General features: G+C 40.5%; 3 protein-coding genes across 8 annotated transcripts in view; 2 read left to right on the top strand and 1 right to left on the bottom strand.

The window, feature by feature from the left end:
• LOC120794086 (dickkopf-related protein 3-like) overlaps positions 1-2,336 on the top strand; it is a 32,936-nt gene extending 30,600 nt beyond the window's left edge. For 5 of the 6 annotated variants that reach the window (XM_040134728.1, XM_040134732.1, XM_040134729.1 and 2 more), the window contains 4 exons: positions 428-585; positions 886-1,060; positions 1,226-1,427; positions 2,002-2,336. In XM_040134728.1, coding sequence (XP_039990662.1) covers positions 433-585; positions 886-1,060; positions 1,226-1,427; positions 2,002-2,062 — 591 coding nt within the window. In that variant the 5' untranslated portion in view covers positions 428-432 and the 3' untranslated portion in view covers positions 2,063-2,336. Of the gene's footprint in view, positions 1-427; positions 586-885; positions 1,061-1,225; positions 1,432-2,001 lie in introns of those variants that run through there. The other variant, XM_040134733.1, reaches the window with a different exon arrangement.
• Positions 2,337-5,433: 3,097 nt separating this feature from the next.
• Positions 5,434-9,348, top strand: tectb (tectorin beta). The gene is made up of 9 exons (XM_040136003.1): positions 5,434-5,500; positions 5,850-6,040; positions 6,774-6,925; positions 7,035-7,107; positions 7,319-7,422; positions 7,546-7,629; positions 7,733-7,895; positions 8,796-8,874; positions 9,275-9,348. Exons 1-9 carry the CDS (start codon positions 5,434-5,436, stop codon positions 9,346-9,348), a joined length of 987 nt encoding a protein of 328 aa, XP_039991937.1.
• A 312-nt stretch (positions 9,349-9,660) lies between these two features.
• Positions 9,661-24,471, bottom strand: gucy2g (guanylate cyclase 2g). The gene is made up of 22 exons (XM_040136274.1): positions 24,130-24,471; positions 22,036-22,384; positions 21,799-21,908; positions 20,761-20,943; positions 20,491-20,635; positions 19,843-19,978; positions 19,653-19,756; positions 19,336-19,502; positions 19,066-19,206; positions 17,927-18,010; positions 17,552-17,656; positions 17,242-17,313; positions 16,494-16,650; positions 16,215-16,370; positions 14,911-15,088; positions 14,576-14,716; positions 14,183-14,375; positions 13,259-13,433; positions 12,776-12,874; positions 12,040-12,131; positions 11,828-11,935; positions 9,661-11,669 (listed from the first exon to the last, which is right to left on the bottom strand). The coding sequence occupies exons 1-22, from the start codon at positions 24,469-24,471 to the stop codon at positions 11,574-11,576; spliced, it is 3,333 nt and encodes a 1,110-aa protein (XP_039992208.1). The 3' UTR covers positions 9,661-11,573.
• Between the last annotated feature and the right edge of the window lie 290 nt (positions 24,472-24,761).

The raw sequence follows: 24,761 nt of genomic DNA, 5'->3' as shown, positions 1-24,761 counted from the left end.
CAGCCCATCGCGTCCGTCCATCCCCTCCCAGCCCCATCTCCCCTCTGTCCCTTTCTCCCCTCTCCACGACTGGTCATTTTGCCACTATTTTCTGGCTGCGGGGGGTAACCTGGGCAATTTAGTTAATCCATTAACAACTAATTGTCTCCTCCTGCCCTGTTGCTTGGACAAACAGCCTGGTGGGGGGAAGTCAAGCCCCACTGACCTATAAAAGTCAAGCTGGAAGAGGAGGCAGCCACTGTCACTGCATGGATCCCTTCAGTTCACTCTACACATTTACTGGGACTTTTAACTTTTGGATTTTCTTTTGGTGTTGAAACATAGACAAGTAATTCATTTCTTCTGTCTCTCTGAGTCACAGTGTCTTGAGTTAATCATTTTCAGTTCCTCCTGCTCTTATTTTTATTGATTTATTTTTTGCGGTCAGTGGAAATGTTTGGGAATCTGTGGATGCTCTGCCTCTGTCTGTGCTTCTCCTGGGCCGAAGCTCGTATATGGGCCTGGATGCTCAACATGCCACACAGCCCGCCCAAAGAAGGAGCAAAGGCCCTTAGAGAAAGCACTCCAGTCATCAAAGCAGCCACGGTAAGATACTGCATACTGTGCATGTAGATCACTCTTGAATTAATTCAAACCTTTATTTAATCTTCAAAGAGGATGTAAGCTTAGAAGATTGGTGTTTAGAGAGAATATTACGGCCTGAATCAGTGTCACTTCTCGCAGCTTACACGAGAAATGTTCTGTTTATGCTTTTGCACAAGCACAAGACAGTTTAGTCTTTATATAGCCCTATGTCCAGGATTTTTTAGGAAACTGCAGGACTTTGGTTTTTGCCAGGTTTTAACATCTTCAGTGAGATTTACCATATCTCCCTCTTTTTTCCAGGCTGTGTGTGACCATGACAGGGCCTGTGGGCGGGGTTTTTCCTGTGATCGTCACTTTGGCCTGTGTGTCCCTCTACGAGGGGAGGGCCACTACTGCCGCAGGGACGCCCAGTGTGTCCGTGGCCTCAGCTGCATGTTTGGGAAGTGCCATCGCAGCATCCCCAATGGACAAGAGGGTAAGAGTGCACCAATAAACACTTTAAAAACTCAGTTTATCTACGGCCTGTTTAAAACACAAGTCTCACTTGAATTCGAACTTTAAATCTGGAAACAGTTTGTCTGTAACCGTTTGAAGATAAAAGATGATCTGACCTAAAATAACAAATATTTCCGTCATCCAGGTGCCAGATGTAAAGTCGACAGGGACTGTGGGGCATCCATGTGTTGCGCCCGACACCACGGTGAGCAGGTGTGCAAGAGACGTCTGATTCGTGGTGAGAGCTGCTATGTGCCTGATGGTGGCCTGGCGTTCAGCATAAACCAGATTTGTCCATGTGACGAGGGGCTGCTGTGTCGTGAAAACGGTGCACCACGAAGGAGGGAGTAAGTACAGCAAACAAACACAGCTGCCTCTGTGGCTGGTCATCCGCTGAAGTTTTTTGCAGGTTTTTTCAGCAGACATTACTCAAAATACCACTAGCCAGGGTTGGACTGGCAACTGGGCAGAGCAGGGAAATGCCCCAGAGCACCGAAAGAGCAGAAATGTTTGTCACTTGGTTGAACAGCATTCGATTAACAAGAAACGGGTCCTATACACTGTACTTGCCGGGAACTCGGAGGTGGCAGGTTACACACAGCAGGCACAAAGGTTAACGACAGTTAATCTGACCATTCCACTAGCATGATAAAAGCATAGCAAAAGAACTTACCATAATTGTTATTGACTGATGTTTTTATTAATTAAAATGTATATGTTTGTATAATTTACAGTATGTAATAGTATGTGCAACTGCTAGGTAAGCTTTAACACAGTTCCTTTAATCAAAAATGACAAGAGTACAACTTGTAAGAATTCAGAACCCTCTGTTGGATATTTTAAAAGTTTTTTTTTAAATGTGCTTCAAATTGTTTTAATGATAAATCACATGATCTTAACCTCAGTTTTTTCGTCTTTCAGGAGAGATTTTATTTATCAGCCAGAACGAACAAGTTGGACCTGTCAAGTGCCCAAACCCTGACACCAGCCTCAATACTAAAGCTATTTATTATGTAAATATGTTGTATATGATTGTATATAATGAAATGTATGTATTTCCAAATATGTTCTTACAGCAAGGGTGTTTTCGTATTATTTCATTTCTGTAAATTTTGGCAAAAGCACTACTGTATGTAGCTGAGCTCAACAAAACCATGGTGTCTTCTACAGGATCTTCCTCATGCATTTGTTGATCTTTGAGTATATCTATAAATGTCTATCCCCCTTCAGTTTAAAGAATAAAATGAACTCTTTTCCAAAAGCAATGATTCTCTAATTTGTTTTCACAACATTTACTACAATCACTTCATTTTAAAGCTTCCAAGATCATTCGTAATCGATAATAAATATACACAAACGACATAGTGCTTAGAGGAAAAGGATTTGCTGCTTTCTTTGTGGTGAACACACAGGGGATGTTGCAAAGATTTGTAATAATTATACACACAGTAAACCCAAATGTAAAAAAACTGTTGAACCAGAACTTTTCTGTAAATTACATTGCAGAGTATTTCAAAATCAAAAATTGGATTTTAGGTGGAGAATGACTTTAACCCAGTGTTACTAAAATGAATATTTCTTCCCTTATACAGAGGATGATGCTGAACATAAAATATAACAAAAAATAAGCTCTAAATTTTATGATGGAGTGTCAGGGCCACACTGTTAGGGATAAAAACCTGACATTTCAAGAATGAAACTGTTACGAGAGTAAAGTCAGGATTTTGAAAGAAATATAATATTTCAAGAATAAAGCCATATTATGAGAACAAAGTCATAATTTCCAATAACGTTGTAATAATACAAAAAGACAGTGAAGAAGTTAATGATGCTGCCGGATTGATTTGAAAAGTCGTATTTTCGGTCAGTTTTTAAATTTAACATACAGCGAAGCATTTAGCCACAGAGGCTGTGTAAGCAGGTTATAAAAAAAAAAGAAAATAGAAAAACAAGAAATTAGTTATGGTTCGAGAATTTTTTACGGCTACTTTCTTCTTCTTTGAAATTTGTCAACGTCAGACTCTACTGAAACGACGCTGACACTAAACTGACTGAAGCCTCCGTTATGTAGCTTTTATCTTTAGATGGAATAAATCTAAACATAACTCAGGAGGTAGATTTTGGGTGCATTACTTCTTTAAAGCTCCAAGTGGACCGTACGGACACATGAACACAGACTCTGTCTCCCTCCGAGCACGTTTCTCGGGTGGCAGGCCGCCGTTACATAACATGGTTGAATCTTGTGGCTCCCGACTGTCAGCAATACCAGATGCTGTAACGCTACCTGTCCCCTGCCCCCCCTTAGATCACAATCTACCTCGGACTACCTCTTACGAATTCCCGTCGCCACATTCAGATGCTAATCGCCTGCAGTTTGCCCCTTCAATTGCTGGGTGACTTGAATTGTTCCGTGAAGGACATTAGTGTCTAACCTCTTTGCTATCATTTTACAGCTCTTATCATTAAGTCTTTGCAAGGAGGTATTCGATGCCGTGAGCTTCATGTTAAGAACAAGATAGACCTGAAGCTTAATTGGTGCGTCGGTGACCATGTCTAACTTTGTAGATTTAGTGAAACGTGGATCTTCCTTTCCCTTGAGCTGATTTCACCAGCCCATGTGAAGTTCTTGACTAATTTGATTTAGAACAGAAAAAAAAATATGACATGCTCATCAGCTGAATTCACATCAGAAATACTTTCAATCATCACGTCATCGCTACAGCTACTAAGGCTTTAGGCAGCATGACGTAAACCAATAAAAATGACGTAGACGCGCCGATGAGAACACACATAAGAAAGACAAAAGCGACATCCAATAGCACAAGACCGTGAGAAACCTTATATTACTGAACTCTGCAAAACAGAGGCCCAGCATCTCCACTTCAGAACACTAGTTACTAGTGTATGCATGCTCTTATCTGAGCTAGCGTCACATTTTGAAGGAATCCATACATGTCTGTTTGCACTATTTAGGCTCCCTAAATGGTTTTCTGCTCCTGAACATTTTCTCCTGTTTGGCCAAGAGGACAAAGAGAAAGGACAGGGCTGTCTGTTTTTTTCTGTCTGCCTCAGGCTCTGTCCTCAAAATGTGTATGTGATATTGACAAAATGTTCAACACATTTACATGTGTCTTTTGTAAAAGTGATGCATCTCAAGAGATTTATTGGCTAAAGGAATATTTTGACTTGTTGGGAAAATATGCTTATTCGCTTTCTGGCAGAGAGCTAGATGAGAAGATTAATACCACGTTCATGTTTGTCCGTTAAGTATAAGGCCACAGCCAGCAGCTCTGTATGGATTAAACAAACAAGATATGACATATAAATGAACGAGTTTTTGAGGTGCCGGGAGGTGGATTTTGTTACATTCAGACAGTGCCAGGTTAGCGGTTTCCCCCCCGTTTCCGGTCTTAATGCTAAGCAGCTGCTAGCTGTATAATTAACAAACGGATATGAAAGTGATATTGATCTTCTCATCAACTCTTTATCAGAAGCGTATTTTCCGAAAATGTTCAAATCTCTGTTTTGAATAAAGGACAAGAAACAGTGCTAAAATCTCTGACCATACCGGATCCTGCAGTATTTTGAGACTGGTCAGAGATTAAACTAATACGTACAAATCTGGAAGATAGGAATTTATTGTTAATTCTAATTAGATAAAAACTGTACCTGGGTGGAAAGAAAAGAGGCTACAAATCTATTCGAAGAATCAGTCTTTTTCCCGCCTTTGTTGGCAAAGTTAGAAATGTTACACAATGTGAGTCTCAGAGCTCGATATTGAGCCAAAAGCTGCGGAAACTTCTGTCTCATCTTCCTCTTCCAAGAGGATGTTGCTAATGAAATACATCGACCGACAAGTCATAACTGTACGGTGCTCACTGCATAAAACTGATCATTTTCTGTATGCACATCTCTAGAAAAAGGTGAGTTTAAGCACCCTGAGTGCTAATCCTGTGAGACGCTGGTCATTTGAAAGTCAATGCCTGGGCAGCACAGAGGGCTTTTGTGAGCAGCCCCACAATAGAGCTCTTAAAGCAGTCCAGCCAGGGGCAGAAGTGGAGACGGGGTGGGGGGTGGGGGGTGATTACCCTTACCTGTGATGGTATAAAATGCCTCCTCAAGTTGTCAAGATGTTAGTGGTAGAGTCACTGATGCTGGTAACCTGTTGAAGGGCCATGAGGATCCTCTGATATCAGACTAGACCGAGGTGTTTCTTCCCCACGGGTGAGTCGTGTTTATGACAGATTTACATCACTACAGTATTACACAGTATTAAATATTAGGATATGAATATTATGATTTACATCATATTCTCACATTGCCAGTTCTCTAATCTCTCTGCAGCTGCACACAATGGCCTTTCTTGGTCCACTGTTAATGCTGTTGCCTGTCGCACGGACCTGCTCTCCCCAAAAAGCAGGTAACAACTCTGTGCTACGAAGATTAGTAGGCACTTTACATGCGTGTGTCGCATTAGCATCAAAAAAGATCGGACATCATGCAGATCCCAAACATTTCGAGTAGATCTGTCTTGCAGATCTGTCTTCCCAGGACAAAACATGCAATAGTTTTCGTATAAACAGAAGCAGAAGCAGAAGCAGTAGAATTGCAATATGGAGAAAAAGAATGACAATATTAAGTAAATTAAGTACAAATATTTAAGTATAATACTAAGTAAATACAAAGTTTAAGAAGTGAGTGTCAGGAAAGTGTAGAAACATGGAAAAGTAATTTCTAAATTCTGTCTCAATATTTGCATCTTATTCCAGACTATGTTATGGTGTCATGTTTCCCCAACGCCATCATTGCCAATGTCCCAGAGTGTCCCTACGGCTGGGAGATTGACCAGTTATCCCTGGGTGGTGTCTGTTACACAGGAATACACAGCCCGGGATACTACCGCTTCATCATCCCAGACCTAACGCCGAAAAACCACTCGTACTGCGGCACACAGTCTGAGGTGAGACACCAAGCGGGTACGGAGGGGCCAGTCCCCCCCCCCAGCGTTTCTTTTCGGCTTTTAAACTAAATTTCAGCATCTCATAGAGTGCAGTACAATACTGATGCAGCTTTACCCTTTAACATGTAAGATGACATTTATCCAGCGGTAAGCACATTCCAAATGGACATACATGCTCATTGTGAATATGGGAATTTTGGAGCCTTAATCCCTATGCGGTTTGCTCCATGCCATAAGGTTCCCACACATTTTGAATCCAAATGGCGAACTGTGGATCACTGTGGTAGGCTTAATGGCAGAACCTAGCAGGGTTTTGATCTCAGTATTTCTAAAATGCTGGCTGTGACCCTTTCCCTTGTTACTCTGGATACTCGAAAGATCACACTGCCAGTAGTTTTCAGAGGGAAATATTTCTTCCACTGAAACTAGTTCCAATAACATCTCTTCACAATAAGGTCTGTGGATTATCCAGTGTAACCGGAACACGGATTTTGTAGACATGTTGCTGCTTAAGTTTTTTGAAATCTAATTTTTCAATGCTAGGAGCACCACAAACTAAATTCCATTTACCTCCATAATGTTGAGAGGGAGGCACAAATCTCACAGGCTGCCATCTCAGAAGTGAAATCGAAACGAACGGCATGACTAGATACAAGGTTGAACCGGCCTTTAATTACAAAATGACGGAAATCGGATGTTCTTTTCCGATGCTGACATCCATTGCTCTCCACAGTACATGCCCGGCAAAGACCCCAAGTACGTCTTCTATAGCTCCATTGTGTCCAACGACACTTTGCTCACGGTCAGAAACCAGCCGGTCAACTACACCTTCAGCTGCATGTACCGGGCAGCCTACCTTGTAAATAACGCAGTCTTCAGCCAAAGGTAAGCATCAGTCCGGGACGCGAGGCGACCGCAGTTACTGTGTGGATGACGTGTGCATCCTGACCCCATTGACTGGCAGCGTTTTTACTAAACCCTATGCTTTTTCCAGAGTGGCTACAGTTTTTGTCAACAACGGGAGTTTAGGCTCTTTTAGATCACAGTTGTCTATGAACGTGTTCACGGTGAGTAGCTGCTCAGAGATTCACTTTCTCCAGTGGAGGCCTTTTGCCACATTTTTAATGCAGCGATGCTATTTTTAGATGCTTTTTATAATAAAGTGCAATTAACAGGTATTTGGTGTAGGAGAAACATGTTTTATGGTCATGAGATGCTCAGTCAGATGAGGAAAAACAAAAAAAAAAAAACAACAAAAAAAATGAACATATTTTCTAGAATTCAAAGTTCCTGTATGCCAAGGATGCTCCCTATGTGATTGACACTTCGGAGATCGGCTCTGAAGTTTTCATTGGGATCGAGGCCAAAGGACTAAGTAACAGGTATATTAAATCATTTCAAAATTTCCCTGGTGTTTAAAGATTATGTTTATATGTATAAATTTAGAATTCTGAGGGTGAGATGTTCCCAGATTTCTGATCCATGTTCCATCATTTACCTCCCAGATTCAAAGTTGTAATAAACAACTGCTGGGCCACTCCTACTCCTTACTCAACAGACAGGAAGAGGTGGAGTCTCATCATTAACAGGTAGTTAAATGTAAAAGGATACATGAAATTTAAAGACATATCTAGTATTATATTCCACTTCCTCTATAGTAATAGTTGAAATAATTGATTTTTTTTCCAACAGCTGCTCCTCTGACAACACTGTGATTATTTTTGAGAACGCCAAAGACAGCCGCTCCATGTTCAAGTTCAACTCTTTCCGCTTCCAGCGACTGGAGAAGGTGTCGACCGTCTGGCTTCACTGTGAGGTCCAGGTGTGTGATGGAGAGAGGCTTGTCTGTCAGCCAGTGAGTACAAAACCTTTTAAACGGCACCGTAGAGTGTTCTCATTCCCATTTACCCGTTCCTCTTTTCCAACGGGCCTTTTTCAAAAACGGGCATTTTGACTGGCCACGGTTGGAAAAGCACAGGTGGTACAAGGAGCCTTAGCAGTGGCTCTGTTCTATTCAAGTGTCCCAGTAAGACATGACGGCGAGCCAGCGTGCACAGCACCAGGACCCTGAAACCGCAGCAGCTAAATGCAATTCAGCTGCCACTGATTTTATTATTTACACCTGTGCTTTTCCCGCTCTGCCGTCAAAACGTCGTCCATCAAAAGGCCCATTCCAATCCATGTGTTGTCCTTTGGAACCATGACATTACAAATATCACATATCACGCGATTATTCTGTGTTCTGCAAGTTTCACTACCCCACGTACATTTTTTAACTCCCTCGATCAATGCCGGGACATTATGTTGCTGGTCTGTGTCTCTGTAGACACATTACTGTGAACACGATAACTTAAGAGTGATAAAGAGTAGAATTAAATTTTGTGCGGTTAAATTTTGGAGCACCTTGCTGCATATGTTTATATATTAATAAGGTAAAACTGATTTTAAAAAAAAACAAAAAAACCTATGTTAGCATTCTTGATGACCGACTACAAACTGCTAGTACTGTGAGCACACACGTTCCCTTGTTATGGAGACGGTGGCGGGACATAAGGCGATCCAAGTAGCTCTTGATTGTAGCTGATGACTGTGCTCTACAAAAGCTGCTCCGTCACTTTGGAAGGGAGCGGCAGAGAGATTTTTTTTTCCCGCCACTTATTTCTGTTTTTACGAAATGCGGGTAGTCTGCATTCAGACCCAAGAAGCCATGTTCCCTTTGTTATAACTTTTTTTTTCCTTCATTTTCTTCCTGAAGAGCCCCTGCTCTGTGAGAAGTCTGTCATCTGAGGCAGATCCAAGTGGGGGGATCCTTACTGCTGAGTTTCACATTAAAGGTGCAGTCCAACACGTTACCTATACATGCCGTGAGACAGGGATGCTTTGATATTTTCGTATGATTTACAGTATTGTCTTCATGTCTCAACAGGTGATGGATCTTCCAATAACGGACACATAACAGGTAAAAAACGTGATGAAATAACTGTGATAAAAATGTATTTTAACTCAGGTTGATAGAGAGATTGAGGTCACGAGTCCAGGTCCCCCCATGATTGATATTTCATTTCTTCAGATGTTGTTCAGTTCAGCTGTCCCGCATACTGTATTTTCTGTAAGCTTTCCTGTAAACGAACATTGTTTGTTTCTTAAATTTCATTAGTTTCCTAGAGCAGCATTGATGACATGACGTCAGTTCCCTCAGTGGTGGCTTGTTTTTTTTTTTCCTTATCCACGCAGGCACCTCACTGTTCATCCTGCTGGTGGTCCTGATAAACGCATGTTGTGATTTAGTAAATGGATCAAGAATGTAGTAAAAACTTGATTTTCAGTCACTCTCATTCATGCGTTATTCATTTACATACACACACACACACTGACACACATGCAAACACACACTGAGGAGAGTGTCACCCAGGATTCAGGGAGTGTATGATTACACCCCCCCCCACTCAAATGAATTATTTTCTCATTATCTCACAGTTATTGTTTTTTATTAGCACCTATATTGACACTTTGGATGATCTTATTAACGTTACATACATTATTTCATTGCTTTCTCCAATAAAGATTAATTGAAAATTAAAACAATATGATCCTTATTTGATCACTTTTGCTTTAAATTATGCACAAACCTTTAAAAAAACTTCCGGGAGTCCTCGCAGATGAATAAAGAAACACACTATCTGGTCAGTCTGCGTTGTCCTAATGAATTTATTTATTCTGGGCCCAGGAAAAGGACTCTACACATCAAAGAATCCGCTTATCAGTTGGCGGCATCAGAGGCTGCATTGACCTTCATGACCTCTCACAAAATCCAGTTTAACAGTGATTCAGAAATTTCACACATACATTTCAGTAAATTCTGCTACACTCGCAATGTAGTAAATAAATAAACTGTTTTATTCAGTCAAAAAGCTAAAACCAAAGTCTCGACATGACAGCAACACAATAAACATAACAAAGTAAGCTTAACGTACTTTGATATTTCTTCTATTCCAATGATACTACCTAGAACAATTGTGAATGTGTGACAATAGTGTTTATGGATATATGGTAATATATAGATAACCATTTTTGAAAATATTTGCTTTATTCACTCCTCAAGCCATATTGGGATTAAAAGCAGTGATCGGCCCTGAAAACGAAATGAAAACACATTATAAATGCCGTTGTTACCAATTCACCGGAGTAACAGATTTTCGTACATTTTTATCAGGTCAATTATTTTTATTTCAAAATATAAAGCCGTGATTGAGGCTGTCTGATCTCTGACTTAAATACAAAGTGCAAGAAAAACAGTTTTGCAAAATATTTTCTTGGAAATCAGGGGCAGGTGAATACAGTATTATGTGGTTGCTGGTTTAAAGGCAGTGAAATGAAATGAAAAATACATATTTAAACCTCTAATCCTGCGTTCCTGTGCTCATTATTCATTCATCTCTTGTTACATGCTTAAGATGTGCCAAAACAATCATTTTTGAGTATTGTATATATTTTTTATATTTTTATATTAAAAAAAAACTCCTCTCATCTCTTACATAAATGTGTCCAGCTGCTCATCAAATAAAACGGCACTTGAAGCCAGCAGGACAACATTGCAGTAGGAGGGGTTTGTTTGGATTTAAGTGGTTGAAGTCTGATTAATTTCACCCTTATACCCCTCGATCTAACAACATAGGTCAGGGAGGTGTGGAGGTTATCATAGAGGACAGTTGTTGAGAAAAAAAACATACTGGTGTAAAGAACATAAAAAAGGGGGAATGGTTATTTAATTTTGAGGTGTTTATGTTTGCTAACTTTGTCTCAAAAGCCTGGAATTGAAGGCAAGATGGACAATTTCACTTTCTCTGAATTGTCCAGAGTAATATAGTCAGTGATTTTTCCTGAATGAATTTTGTCCCAAACCAAACACATAATTGTGAAAGTTGGTTTTCTACTTTTAGAAGTTTTTTTTTTTAATAGTATTGGTTGAAGAATGTAAATGTATCTATCTGGCTTTGGTTCTGGCTTATATGAATTTGTGGCGTTTTGGCCATAATTATATGACACAATAATAAAAACACGTCAATTCCTTGTTTATGGTTTCCAAACTGTGATCAGCTAGATGATGGATGTTATCACAAGCGCCATCAAAATTGCTTGAAGGTCTGTGCTTTTGGGTTACCTAACATAAAATGTCATTAAAAATCATTTAGTCAAGTCATTGCACAAAAAAATATGCTACAATGAACAGTTTGCGACAGGGTGCATCTCGTTCGTGGTCAAATCACAAAGAATTAAGATTAAAAAGTATCTTCAGCCTCCTTTATCAGGAGTTTGAAAGCACAAATGTTGTAATCCAGGCTGTAAATGATTCTCACATCGTCAGTTTGCATTTTCACTCCAGTCTTGGTCCACACTTTGTCTCCACTCCTCCTCTTCACAAGCGGAGAAACAAACTTGTTTTACATGGCTTTTCTGTGAGACCTATGGAATTGTCATTTCCAGATATTCCCGCTAATTTATCCAAAACATGGTCAGAATATCCACTTGTTCTTTAAATGTTCACTGTAGTAATCATGGCATCACTCGTGTTAGCTTTGGTCTGGGTTTGATGGGCCTTTTTCTCAGAAGCTCTGGCCACTCCTGGTTTCTTGAGGAAAGATTGCAAATGCAGGTCAAAACACTGGTTTACATACAATACTATAAACAGTATATTGACTGTGCTTGGATATAGAGTTCTGGACTTGTCTGTGCTTCCTGTCTTAAACAAAACAGGGGCTGTGATGTGTGTTTTATTTCTAACTGTACCTCTGCTTGCAGTTTGAGACCGTCAGCTGGCGGAGAGCTGTGAGCAATAAGAGGAGGATTAAATACATTTTTGCTCAGCAACCAGTAGGTCTTATGACACCCTTTACCCTGTCATGGACACAAACACACACTGGTCAAAAACATGTCAAACATCAAACACATTGGCTGTTTATTTTATTGGGGGGGGCATGAAGACTTTTACAGTATGTCACCTTCATTTCGATTTCTCCTCTTTCCTCCAGTTCAAATGATCCAGCCTGGACAAGGATGTCTGCAGTGCTCTGAGATATGTGAATCTTCAGGGCTGTGTTAAATACACAGAAGTGCTTTTTGAAATTTTAAAGCATTAAACACATAGTACAACTGTAGTTGAGGAGGATGTCTGTGGTTTTGCAGGTGTGTGGTCACAAACAAAAGTATCTGACAAACTGAAATTTTTACCTGATGGCGGCAGTAAGTAAAAAGTTAAGGGATTACCAAAGTTAGTAAAATTTATCCTTTAGGAACCTTGAATATATGTACCAAATTTCATCAAAATCCATCCCATAGTTGTAAGGATATTTCAGTCAAAACTGAAAATATCAACCTCATGGTAGTGCAAGATAAAAAGTCAGAGGATCACCAAAGTCTTTAGGATTCATCCTCTGGGGACCATAAGTGTCTGTACAGTATTTCGTGGCAATCTATTCAATAGGTGCAGAGATATTTCACTCTGGACCAAAAATGGTGGACCGATCGTCCATTTAAAGAATGCACCATTACTTTTCTAGAATTAAAGGTATCCCACATTGACAATAATCACTTTTGCACATACGGCACATTCACACTTACACTCATAAGAAAACTATATTCATCTAGAGTCTTATCCAGAAGGTTTAAAAAATGAAATTGCAATGCTGATGGTCTTTGTGAAAAAACACTGCAAAGGTGTTACTTAAGTTCACTCACGTAGGCTGTTACTTTCCATCCGAGAGGCCATGTTCACCGTGTCTCCAAACAGACAGTAGCGAGGCATAGTGGTGCCCACTACTCCAGCGACCACTGGACCTACAACACCCATAACACACTGTGTATACACATTTTTGAATATCTCAAATGTTTAACGTACAAACTTCAACAAAGCTCTTGCCCACCATTAAGTCAAAGTGACAGGTGTGAAGGACCTGAAACTCCAAGAAATCCTGCATACTAGTTTGTTGCTTGTACTTTATTTATTTAATTACATTTTTTTGGGTCATTATTACCTTCATTCATTAACTGATCTAACATGATGACAGTCATACTGACTGATGTTGTTGTAATTAAATAAACTGAATACAACCAGCTGACACTGTGCAGGATTTCTGGTTCCTCCTAAAATATGAACAAATGAACAAACGATAATCTTTTGATGAGATTAAATTGGTTTAGTCGGTTGGTGCTGTCTTTTACCAGAGTGTATCCCGATGCGAATTGCAAGACTCTCAGTAGGCATATGGCGGATTCTGAAGACCTTAATGGCACTCAGGAAATGCAGAGCCATTGTGGATATCTCCAAAGCGTGCTTATTGCCGTTGCTGATGGGTAGACCACTGGCTACCATATATGCATCTCCAATTGTCTCCACCTGGTAAAGATGCAAAAGCAACAAAGCTGTACTGACTATTTTTAAAGTTACGAATGGAAGATTTTTTGTATACAAAGCAGCACAACTAAATGAAAACTATGTAAAAGGTGCAATGTTCAATAAAATAAAAAAATCTCAAAATTTAAACGGACTATTTTCTGGAAATGCGATTGTTTGCTTATTTGCCGAGAGTTAGATGAGAAGATTGAAACCACCCTCGTGTCTGTACGTTAATGTAAAGCTACCACCAGGAGGTGGTTATCTTAGTTTTGCATAAAGCCCGGAAACAGGAGGACACAGCCAGCCTGTTTCTGCCCAAAAGTAACACACACCACCTACCAGCACCTCTACAGCTCACTGACTGACACATTAACATGGGTAGTTATATGCCAGACTATTTCTTGGCCGGTCACTTTCAGTTTTTGTACAAATTAAACAGACAGTATTCAACATGTTATTATATGAGTTTTAAAGATGTTGATAGGCGGATTTTCTTTACAGATTTTGTTACCTTTGGATAGAGCCATGCTGGCTGTTTCCCGGCTTTATGCTAAGCTAGGCTAATTGACTGCTGAGTGACAGATTTTCTCATCTAACTTGAAAAGAAATCCAATAATGTACTACTGTACATTCACACTGCCTGGTTTTATTGAGGCACATAAAAGATATATTCAAGTCACCAACAAACTAATGTCTCATCTATAGTGAATAGTGCTGAAAGAGAAACAAATGATGCTGTTTTGACTTACTTTGTAGACATCGTACAGCTTGATTATGTCGTCAAAGAGACTGTAGAGGTCATTGAGGAATGTGACCACCTCCATCGCAGAGCTAACAGAGCACATGGAGGTGAAACCCACGATGTCGGAGAAGAAAATGGTCACCATCTCGTAGCTCCGCGGCTCCACCGACTTCCCTGCCATCAGCTGATCTGCAATGTACCTACAACCATTGAAACAACAGCACTGAAAAGGTGAGGGTGACGGAGTCTACTCACTTGTTGATGTAGTCATGGAAGCCCATTCAACTGGTGGCACTGTGGTCATATTTTTTGAATGGGTTACCATCCATTTTCATGATTGACACAGCATAAAGAAAAAATATAACATTGATCATTTTGATGCAGTTACATCAGGTGGTACCTTGGTAACATGCTGGAGAGAAGCTTGTCTGCACGGGCCTTCTCTGCTGTGAGCTGATTGGTCCTCTCCTCCACCACCTCCTCCAAGTGATTTGCATATTTCTCCAACTTATCCACCATATTATCCAGTATATTTGCATGGCTACAGTACAGAAAATCATGATCACCCCCGTTAAGGAGTTTCCGGTCGAATTTGTTATTTTGCAGGAAATCTCAAAATTTTGCTCAAGAGATTTCAGTGAAATTCAGTGGAAAGTAAATCTACGGGCCAGTATTTCTCACAGTATTTTGGGGCGTATTATGGGTAAGAAAAAAAAACACTGTCAGAGGCCTGACCTGTCTGGGCTGGTGTCCTTCAGCTGTCTCCGTATTGACCCAAACGGTGGTCGGTGGTCAGGGTTTTCACTCCAGCAGGCCCTCAGCAGTGAGTTGATGTTATCATCACACTGCTGCTCACACAGCACTGGTCGGAGGGGTTCCCCTTGGAAAGGCATCCGCAACTGCATGATAATCTCTGGAGAAAACATACAGCAGGAAGCAGGAATTCTAGCATTAGAATTTGGGGATTTTTTATTCATGTTCTGTGGTAATGTTGGACTGTCAGCCTCCCTGATTGGTCAGTCCAACACTTTGGTCCAGACTGAAATATCTCAGCAAACACTGGATGGATTGCCATGAAATTTGGTTTTCATACATTCACGGTCACCAGATGAATTGTAATAACTTTGGTCATGCCCTGACTTTTTCATCGATCGGCTTCATCAGGTCAAAATTTTAATTTGTCCAACACTTTGGTTCATGAGCAAATGCCTACAAAAAAAATGCTGGGAAAACTAATGACATTCCCATCAGCGTGAGCTGTACTTTTTAGTTTAGTTTAGTTTAGTACTAATTAGCAAATATTAGCATGCTAACATGCTAAAGTAAGACTGTGAACATGGTAAACATTATGCCTGCTATTCATAGTGTTTGCACTGTCATTGTGAGCATTTAATTCAAAGCACCATGGTGCTAGCATGGCTTTAGACTCCTAGTCTTTTTTTCTCACGTAGTGCAGCCATTTGCTGGTTCTCGAAAGGCTTAGCTTATACTATTACTGTTAAATTGAGACTGAGCACGAGGCCAATTTTAGAGGGAAGTTGGGACTCCACATCCCCATGTGATGTGATGTGACGAGATGAAAATGTTTCATCTTGGGGAAAAACTTTTGCGTATCTCGGTGCTTCATGAATCTGCTTCAAAAACGTAGAGATAGACTCGGGGGGTTTAACTGAAGAAAAAATGGCGTTTCCCATGAGTTCAGTCAGAGTCTTAGCTGAAGGACAACACAACGCAGCACAAGCACATTCCTACAGACACGTCCAGTGCATCTGTTGCTAACTAGCTAACAGCTATGTTGCCATAGCTAACAGGAAAGTCACTTTGCTTTCTATGTGAACACACCTATAGTCTTGTTATTTCCATTTTCAGTTTAACGTGGTTTAATATCCAGCCTCTTGTTGTTCATTTTGTGTCTTGCCTTTGATTGGACGAGTTTCCTTTCAAATATGTCAGTCGGATAGGTTGGAGACACTAACTGTCCAGAGGGGTGAATGTAAATGTGATAGACCGTTGACCTGTCTTGAGTATTTCTGCCTCACCTTTGGGCTCCAGGTCGATGTCATGGTATGGGCCAGCTTTAAAGTTGTACATGAGCTCCCACATGATGATGGCAAAGCTGTAGACATCACCTTTGGCCGTCCCAGTGACCCGGAGACCGACTTGTCTCAAGAGTTCGGGGGCTGTCCAGTACATCTCTACAACAAGGAACAGTTAGGTTCAAATCACCTCGAACATTTTACTTATTTATGTTGTGATGATCATAAATGCAAATATATTTACGATGAAACTTAACTCACTCTGTGGGTCGACCCACTGACCTTCATAATTGGGGTTTTCCAGTGGGATGACCTTGTTTTTAAACTCCCACAGTCCGAAGCCAGAGAGTTTGATCTGGAGTCGACTATCCACCAGACATGTGCTGGGCTTCAGGTTCCCATGGAATTTCAGGCTACTCTTGTGAATGAACTCCATTCCCTGGATCACAAATGAACAGATTTAAACCAGGAAAAGTTCCAAATTATAATATATTTTCATAATTTTGCCACATTAACGTAAAAGATCAGTCATAGTCTGTGGAATACATGTAGTTTGTGTGGTTTAAGGGTCAATAACCAAATTTCAGTTTTATTTTTTGACCTATTCGTTGTATTTTTGTTTTACATTATCTTTTATGCTCCAAATTTAAGGTACATTCAAGGACATATTGTGGCTTATATTGACAAATCTCTGGGTTAATTTCTGTATTATATTTCTCGATTTTTTTTTTTTTTTTTAAATGAAATCAATGAAATCTAAATAACATTTTTGAGAATTTATTTGGGGTATGCGTTGGGTGGGTCTGGACTCAGTATTTTGTATTATTTTATTTTAGTTACTTATTTTATTCATTTATACAATTTTGTTTTTATTTGTGCTTGTACCATCATTTATTCATTTATCATTATTTCTATTTGACCCTTTATTTCTAAGGTCCTGGTTACAGCCCTGTGTAGGTTTGTAAAACTTTTATTCAACAACTAACTGATGGTAATAACTTAAACATGCTGCATAAATGAACTGACTCACATTTACAATGTCATAAGCAAAAGAGAGTTTAAACATCCCATCCAGCTCAACATCTGAAGCCTTTAAAACATCCTGCAGGAAAAATACCACAGAGTAAATAACATTATGATTCTGATTATGAAAGAAGAACAGGAATTTCCCTGCCATCTGTCTTGCAAAATGAGGTTTTTCATACAATTTATAATCGGGTAGAATAGCAATTTATAATGTAAGTGCAAGCAAACATTTCACAGTGGCAGTTCTACAACGATGCTTCACAGCATGAAGAAAACGTATCTGCATCTCATGCAGTGCAGGTTTTGACACTGACCTTCAGACTGCCTTTCTTGCAGTACTGGATGACCAAACACACATTTGGTGGCTCGATGCACACACCAAAGAACTGCACCAAGTTCTCATGTTTCATCTCTTTCATCTGTCTTAAAGAGGTTAAGATGGTTAGGCACACAATAAACCACTTCATGGGTGAAGAACAAAGGGCAAAAAAAAAGATCTGCACAATAGTTTTTGAGCTAAAGATTTGTTTCCTCTCCGGCATCATGTGAGTCATACATATGACTCTGTTTAATTAGATATACTGTAGCTGGATTTTTACTATTGTTACATTTATCAGTAAATACAAAAAGCAGATGAATTAAAAACTCAAAAAAAAACCTTTGGTCTAGAACAACGTGAGGAACTTTACCTTACTGAACTCTGTGATAATTGAAGGCTTCTGGAAATTACAGCTAACATAGTTCTTGATGTACTTGATGGCCACTTGATTGCCCTGTATTGAAATTAAACAGTACATTAGCCAAAAGGACATATTGTGGCACATGAAAACAAAACCTGCAATGTAAGAAATGTACAATTTAAAATAATAATAATAATAATAATTTCATTCATTTTAACCGAAAGTACACTTTTATTTCTCTTGACCTATGCTGACTTTTGTCATTTTGTGGATTCAAGTGCAGACACACTCAAGTCTGTCTGCTTGATGCATTAGATATCTGAGGACTCCACAGACAAGCAGCAATGTGTAAACAAAGTCTGCACCCATAACACACAGTTTAATGAAAAAACTAAAGAGAGAATATTTGATGCGAGTTATTCGTAACGCCAGATGAAAATACTAAAAATTGTGACTGAAAGTGACTTTTGAAATAAGAAATGACTCAAGCTTCCTCTTACAAATAAAAACTTGAATTCATAAGCAATCAACTCCTTGCTCAGTTCAGGGGTTTTGTTGCTACGTGTGCTGCTACTGGTCTGGTATGACTAATAGCTTTTGCTGGTAAAAACTTGAATTCATAAGCAATCAACTCCTTGCTCAGTTCAGGGGTTTTGTTGCTACGTGTGCTGCTACTGGTCTGGTATGACTAATAGCTTTTGCTGGTCTAACATTTGCAGTCTTGATGAATCTGACAATACTGAGTCAGTTTGCTGACTCTTACCAGGCCTTTTCCATCGTAGGAACTTATCCGTTCTTCAATCAGTGCTTATCGAAAAACATTTCCTGGATTATAAACTGTGGTGTTTGCTGTGTTTCAAGCCAGCTGTTGCATTTCTTCCCCCTCGAGAGTACACGAACTTAGATTTAGTACTATCTTCTGACCAGTGCCGAAATTTAGGTTCAGGAACTTGTCCTCACAGCAGGGGAATTACAGAGGGAACAAAAGCAGGACCAGTGGCTACACCTTAAGTTACAGGTCTTTAAGTTCCTGTAGTGCTAAAGGCCTATTAGACTCTTTTCTACTTTAAACCTGTAATTGCCGCTTTCGGCCACTGTTCACACATAAGTTACACAGAGTCACTTTAAACTTCAAATAAAACTGGTACCTGGTAGAGACCTATGGTGGTGTAGACGTTTTCTCTCCCTGTCTTGTCCCTCAGGCCATAGCTGTTGTTAGAGAAAGTGGACTGAGAGCCCCCGCTCCCACTCTGACTGCCCGTGGTGCTTATAGATAAGCCCTGAATTCCCTGGATGAGACACAGACACACCGAACGCGCATGTGAACACAAACACACACGTACTGCACATTCACACAGGCGCGCCCGCGCGCTCTTTATTTTTCGACCGGACAGCACATCTTGCTTTAGTGGTCGTACTGAGGGCTCCCTGATGATGGTGATGTCGCTGTAGTTGATGAGCCACCAGCAGGAGTCATCGAGCCTCGTCTGGAGTCGGAACTTCTGCAGAATGAGGACCCCGATGCACAAAACTGCAAGCACACCAACGACGGGGAAGGTCACAAGCAGGGCCAGCAGGGCGATGTCTGCGTCCCATCAAGACAGTAAGTAATGAAGGTGGTTAGCTTGGCCTGAGCGTGCAGTATATACTGATATACAAGCAGGTTTTATGGGCAGTGTTGGTTTAAAAGGAAACATTTCTGGCAAGTCAGTCAGTTGTTAGTTGTTTGGTTTACCATTGATCAGCCATTCACAGAGTTCGTTGTTGAAACCACATTCTGGTTTATCAGAAGGAGGTTGTCCTCTGGGCCAAACCACAGAAGCAAACATAGATGTTGGCCTGAAAATACATTTTTCTGTAATGAATTTGGTGATGGAAAACTTTTCATGTGTTATCAAAAAGTATATCAAAAAACAGTTTTTTACCGGATAGCTTTGCTGTGACTGTCAAAATGGAGAATGGGCACGAACTTGGTGTTGTCTCCCGAATGCTGCAGGTCAAAAATGGAATAGTCCAGATTTCTCTCCCCCTCCTGGTCAAAGTGGACTAGTCCAGAGGCACCTGTGATGACAAGCCATTACTGCATCAGACTCTCTCCGAAAATGATGTGCCAGCCTTGCGTCTCGGTGTTTGGGTAGAGGGTTGGGGTGTGAGGAGCCCATGAGTGAGTGAAACTACAACCTGTTTAAAAAGTCACTTCACCCCAAAACATACTGTGTTACTTATCTGACTGCAGATAGTTTTTGGTTGTAGATAGATGTCTGCCACCAGAAAACCGGCATAAACTGGCCCCAGGACCAGCTCCCAAATTAAGCATGTGAATGGACGCTTTTTTCGTAACAAAATGTGATGCAACTAGGCAATGAGGATTACGCACACTATGTAATGTGATGATTGGCTGGCTACTTGTGCATTTTTAACTGATACAAGCACAACACAAGCTAATAACAAAAAAATCTGCGCTTAGATAAGCAAAGCAGCGTGTTTAGTGTGAAAGGGTTTTGAGCACGTTGCATACTTGGCATTGCAGTTTAGACGGATATCCAGATACACTGATTAAAGAAGCTACCAACCATGAAATCGAATGTTGTTTTTATTTTTCAGCCTCTGTAGCACCTCCCATCCATCGTGAGGGTCTTTCCCATCTTTGAGGACCTCCTTCAGCCCCATTGCGTAAAGAAGCACCGCGTCATGCAGGTAGGCAGAGTAGGGGCTCACCTGAACTAACAGAAATAAACTCATAGTATCTGTGATTTTTCTTTCAAGCAGAAAGAATGTGAGTGTTTCCATTCCAACATCTTGATAATATTTTTTTCGCATGTGGGATTATCATGGGTGCTCACCTCTCTTTCAGATGTCAGGTTGCTCCTAAACGGGTGCCCTTTCAGCCTTTTAAAAACTTGCTCAAAGAAGTCGTAATACTCGTAGCCATTGTAGGATTTCTGCCCAATGATAAAGGCCATGTCGAAAGCTCTCATGGACTCTTGGCTTTCCGTGCTGTTCAGGGCATATTTCCACAAGTTATCCTGTTTCGGGAAAAAGATTAATATGACACACATGCAACGTAGGTTAGTAAAGAGATATGGAGGATGATGAGTTTGATAATTTGATAGGAAAGATTTAACTGAGTCTTGGGAAGATGATGCTAAAACACACCGATAACTTCAGGCTGTAAATGTGTGGTATAGTAAGTCACTATCTGACTATCACACTGACTATCTCTACTCTGCAGTACAGGAACAAAGTTACTTCTTCATTTCTAAGTCTTCTACATGGATCAGCTGGTGAGGGTGCTGCTTTTTTCCCTGGGACCCGTTAGCTTTCACCCGAGTGTTTTAAGACCCCTCTTACAAGATTATCGATCCAAAACGAGTCAGCTGGAAAATGTAAAAAGTCTACTGGAGATGTCCTTTTCAACCAACCTAATGGAGCTAAAGGTAGTTTAATTAGCTCGCTGGCTACAGCTGAAAAAAATCCGCCAGCAACAGTTGTCATTTTAGCCAACAAAATCATGCGTAAATGGTTTTCATACAAAAGAATGATTAAAGAAAAAGCAAATAATCATGACATTTGAAATTAAATAAGGATATAAACAGTAAAATAAGATATAATAGCAATAAAATATGATAATTAAGATGTTTCAGTAAGACAACATTCAATAATGACCACAAAATGACGCACAATGACTACAGAGAGACCAACAACTACATAGAGACAGAAGAACGACCACAAAATGATGCAAAATGACCACAGAATGATGTAAAACGACTATAAGGAGCTACAAAATGACCACAAAATGACAACAAACGTCACAGCCATTGTAAATTCCCACCCCTGGGTAACTATGTTTTAAAAGTTTTACTAACCATGCCGCCACTGACTTCAAAATGCTGCACCAGGAAGAAGACGTAGTCGCCATTCATCAGACCCTGTCGCTCGGCCTCCAGCAACAGAGCCATCGAGTCCTCTCGGTTTGTTAGCACCACAATCACTGGAGGACGGAGGGTCACAAACAGTAGCCAGATCACAGGTTAAAAAAAGTGTGGTTACATGTTGTTTTTACAGAGTCAAAGAAGTTGCAGTTTGCCCCAGAGTGCTCGTAGAAATACTTTTCTCACCTCTGGCGACTGTTGAGATGTACTTAACATTTCGATAAATGAGATGAGGGTTGCTGGTGTCAAACTGGACGGCCGCAGTCAGTTTGAATTTAGCTCTCAGCGGATTCTCAATCGTTTTCCACAAAGCGTCCACTTTGTCCCAGGTGTTTGAGTCTAGTCCCCCTCCGATCATCGCCACGTGACTCCACCCGAAGAACTCCAGTGTCTTCACCAGGACCTCTGAGCTTCTTTTAAGAGGGGGCACAACTTTGATGTAGGAGTTGTAGATATCGCTGTTGTCCATCTTGGAGGATTGTCCCACAAACCCGAACATAGGGATGTTCCATGTTGATGCAATGAGACCAGTAACCTGAGAAGCGGTAGCAATGTGAAATAACCATTAAAACAATCCCATAAATCACAATGAAGTTCGGTTTATTAGAAAGGGGCACAGAAATTTCCACAAGCAGTAGCAGCGTTTACTTATATTTCAGGTGCAAAAAGTGCAGGGGTCAGTGCCTCAAATTTAGATGTCCTTTAAATGAATTCTGTTTAAGTTTTTATTTTCTATTATGACAGGGACAAGGAAATAACATGAGCTAATGCTCCATACCACAGCATTTATAGCATAAGCCAGCTTTCAGTGCCCGTTCCTAAATGGCCCTTTATATAAATACACACAACTCCACGTGGGTTTCAAAGTAACTGGTAACTATGAGTGTCTGATAAATGTAGTGGAATAAAGGTACAATATTTCCCTCTGTTATGTACTGAAGTGTTAATCTGTGCTTAAGTACAGTACTTGAATAGATCCACTTTCCACCATCGCAACTCAACCGGAACACACAGCGAAACAATAAAAACACGATAACAGCTCTGTGAAAGGCACCCGATCACCTTCTGAGAGGCGTTTCTGTCTTTCTGTCCGCCACATGATGAATCCCAGAAACACCTCTCCGTAGAATGCAGTACAGGTCGACAGCAACGCAAACTACAGCCTCCAAAATGATCACAGAGGTGAATTAAAGGATTTATTCATCGTTAACACATCATTTACTAATGCTTTGTACAGCCTCTAATAAGGCCTTAATTAGAACAACTTTTGGGTTGCCAGATCGTGGAAAAATCCTGCCCCAGCGGGACACTTTGCTTGTGTATTTTAGCTCTTTAATTCATCAGGGAGACCTCTCCAATGGACTCTTTGACCACTCATCTTCCGGGGGAGGGCTACAGGACACCAGGATTAGAACCCACCTATAAACTGCTTTTTAACATTTACAACTGCAGACTTATTACTGGATAGCCATTTATTTCCTTTAAACCTTAAAATATTATCAGCATAGAGAAAACAATACAGTAAGTATGAATTTAATTGATGGTTAAGAGCTGTTTCTATTGCAGTTTTAAGTTGAGAAATGGCATCAGTGTGCCCTGTTTAACTGACTGTGTTTCTGTTATGAATTTTGTTAAACCACTAATAAGGACTTAGTGTTTTTTTCTAACACATCATCAGGTTTGCAGTTACAAATTTTAGTATGACGTTAATAAAGGGTCCTGGGTTTCTCCGTTTCTAATGAGCCATTAGCATAGGTCGCATGCAATTATAAAGGTTAAGAAATCACAGGTTCCGTGGTCGATCAAGTCTGTTGTAGCAAATGTTATTGATCTGTTTATAAATGGATTTTGGTCCAGATGTCCTTCAGGCCTTGTCTAGGGGTTAGGCAGTCGTTCATTGTAGAGGTCTCCCTTATTAAATAAAGAGCTAAAATAGACAAGAAAAGTGCTGTGGTATAGGAGGATTTTCCACAGTCTGGCAACCGAACAATTGTTCTTATTAATGGCTTGTAACTGATTTATAAAACATTGGTAAATGATGTATTACCCATAAATACATCTATTAATTACAAAAACAAAAACGGAATAACCTTATAACTTATAACCTTCGTGAGGGTAGGATTCATAGCATTAGAAAAACTGAAGAGAAGTGGACTAAAGACAGAAACCTGGGGAATTCTTGTTTTACTCTCTAAAAAAGCGACACAAAAGACAAGTCCAGTGCATCAATTATCAGTTTCCGTGTTTACACGCATCACATCACAGCACAACAATCCCTACCTCGGCCTCTCCGGGACACGCTGGACCAAAGAGTGCGGACACGTTTTCTTCCCACACCTGCTGAATGAATCCTCCCAGGGAAACTTTGGGATTACAGTCTGTATCTGTGTACACAAAATTCAGACTGTAGTTCCCCAGGAAGGAGGGATTTGTGTTCACCTTCTCCACGGCTATCTGTATGGCCGAGCCCAGCCGCAGGGCGCTGAAGGGGAAGGACATGTTCCAGGGAGCCTGGAAGCCTATGAGCAGCCTGTGGGGCTGAGACCCATTTGTGCTGTTGTTAATGACACCAGCAGCAGCAGTCAACGCAAGTGTGAAGAGAAGCACCAATATGTGGCTCATGCCAGAGCAACATACCGCCCTCGACATCCCTCTCATCCTATTAGTTGCTTGATGCTACAGGGCTTAAATACCCAACTTCCCTGGTGATGCTTGGCAGTTGGTTGGGGAGGAGACAATGTAAATATGTGCAAAGAGAGTGGGAGGTACAAAGAGGCATTAAGTCCATCATTTTCTATTCTTTTCTGCGGTGTAATTCTTCCACTGGACAGTATGTTCTTGTGAACCCCTGTCACGTAAGATTCAGTCCACTCTCAGTGGATCTCTTTGTAGCAATCAAGGAGGAACCCCCC

This window comes from Xiphias gladius, chromosome 9 (genome assembly GCF_016859285.1).
Source record: "Xiphias gladius isolate SHS-SW01 ecotype Sanya breed wild chromosome 9, ASM1685928v1, whole genome shotgun sequence".
Lineage (NCBI taxonomy): Eukaryota > Metazoa > Chordata > Actinopteri > Istiophoriformes > Xiphiidae > Xiphias > Xiphias gladius.
This window is presented reverse-complemented; position numbering and strand designations above follow the sequence as displayed.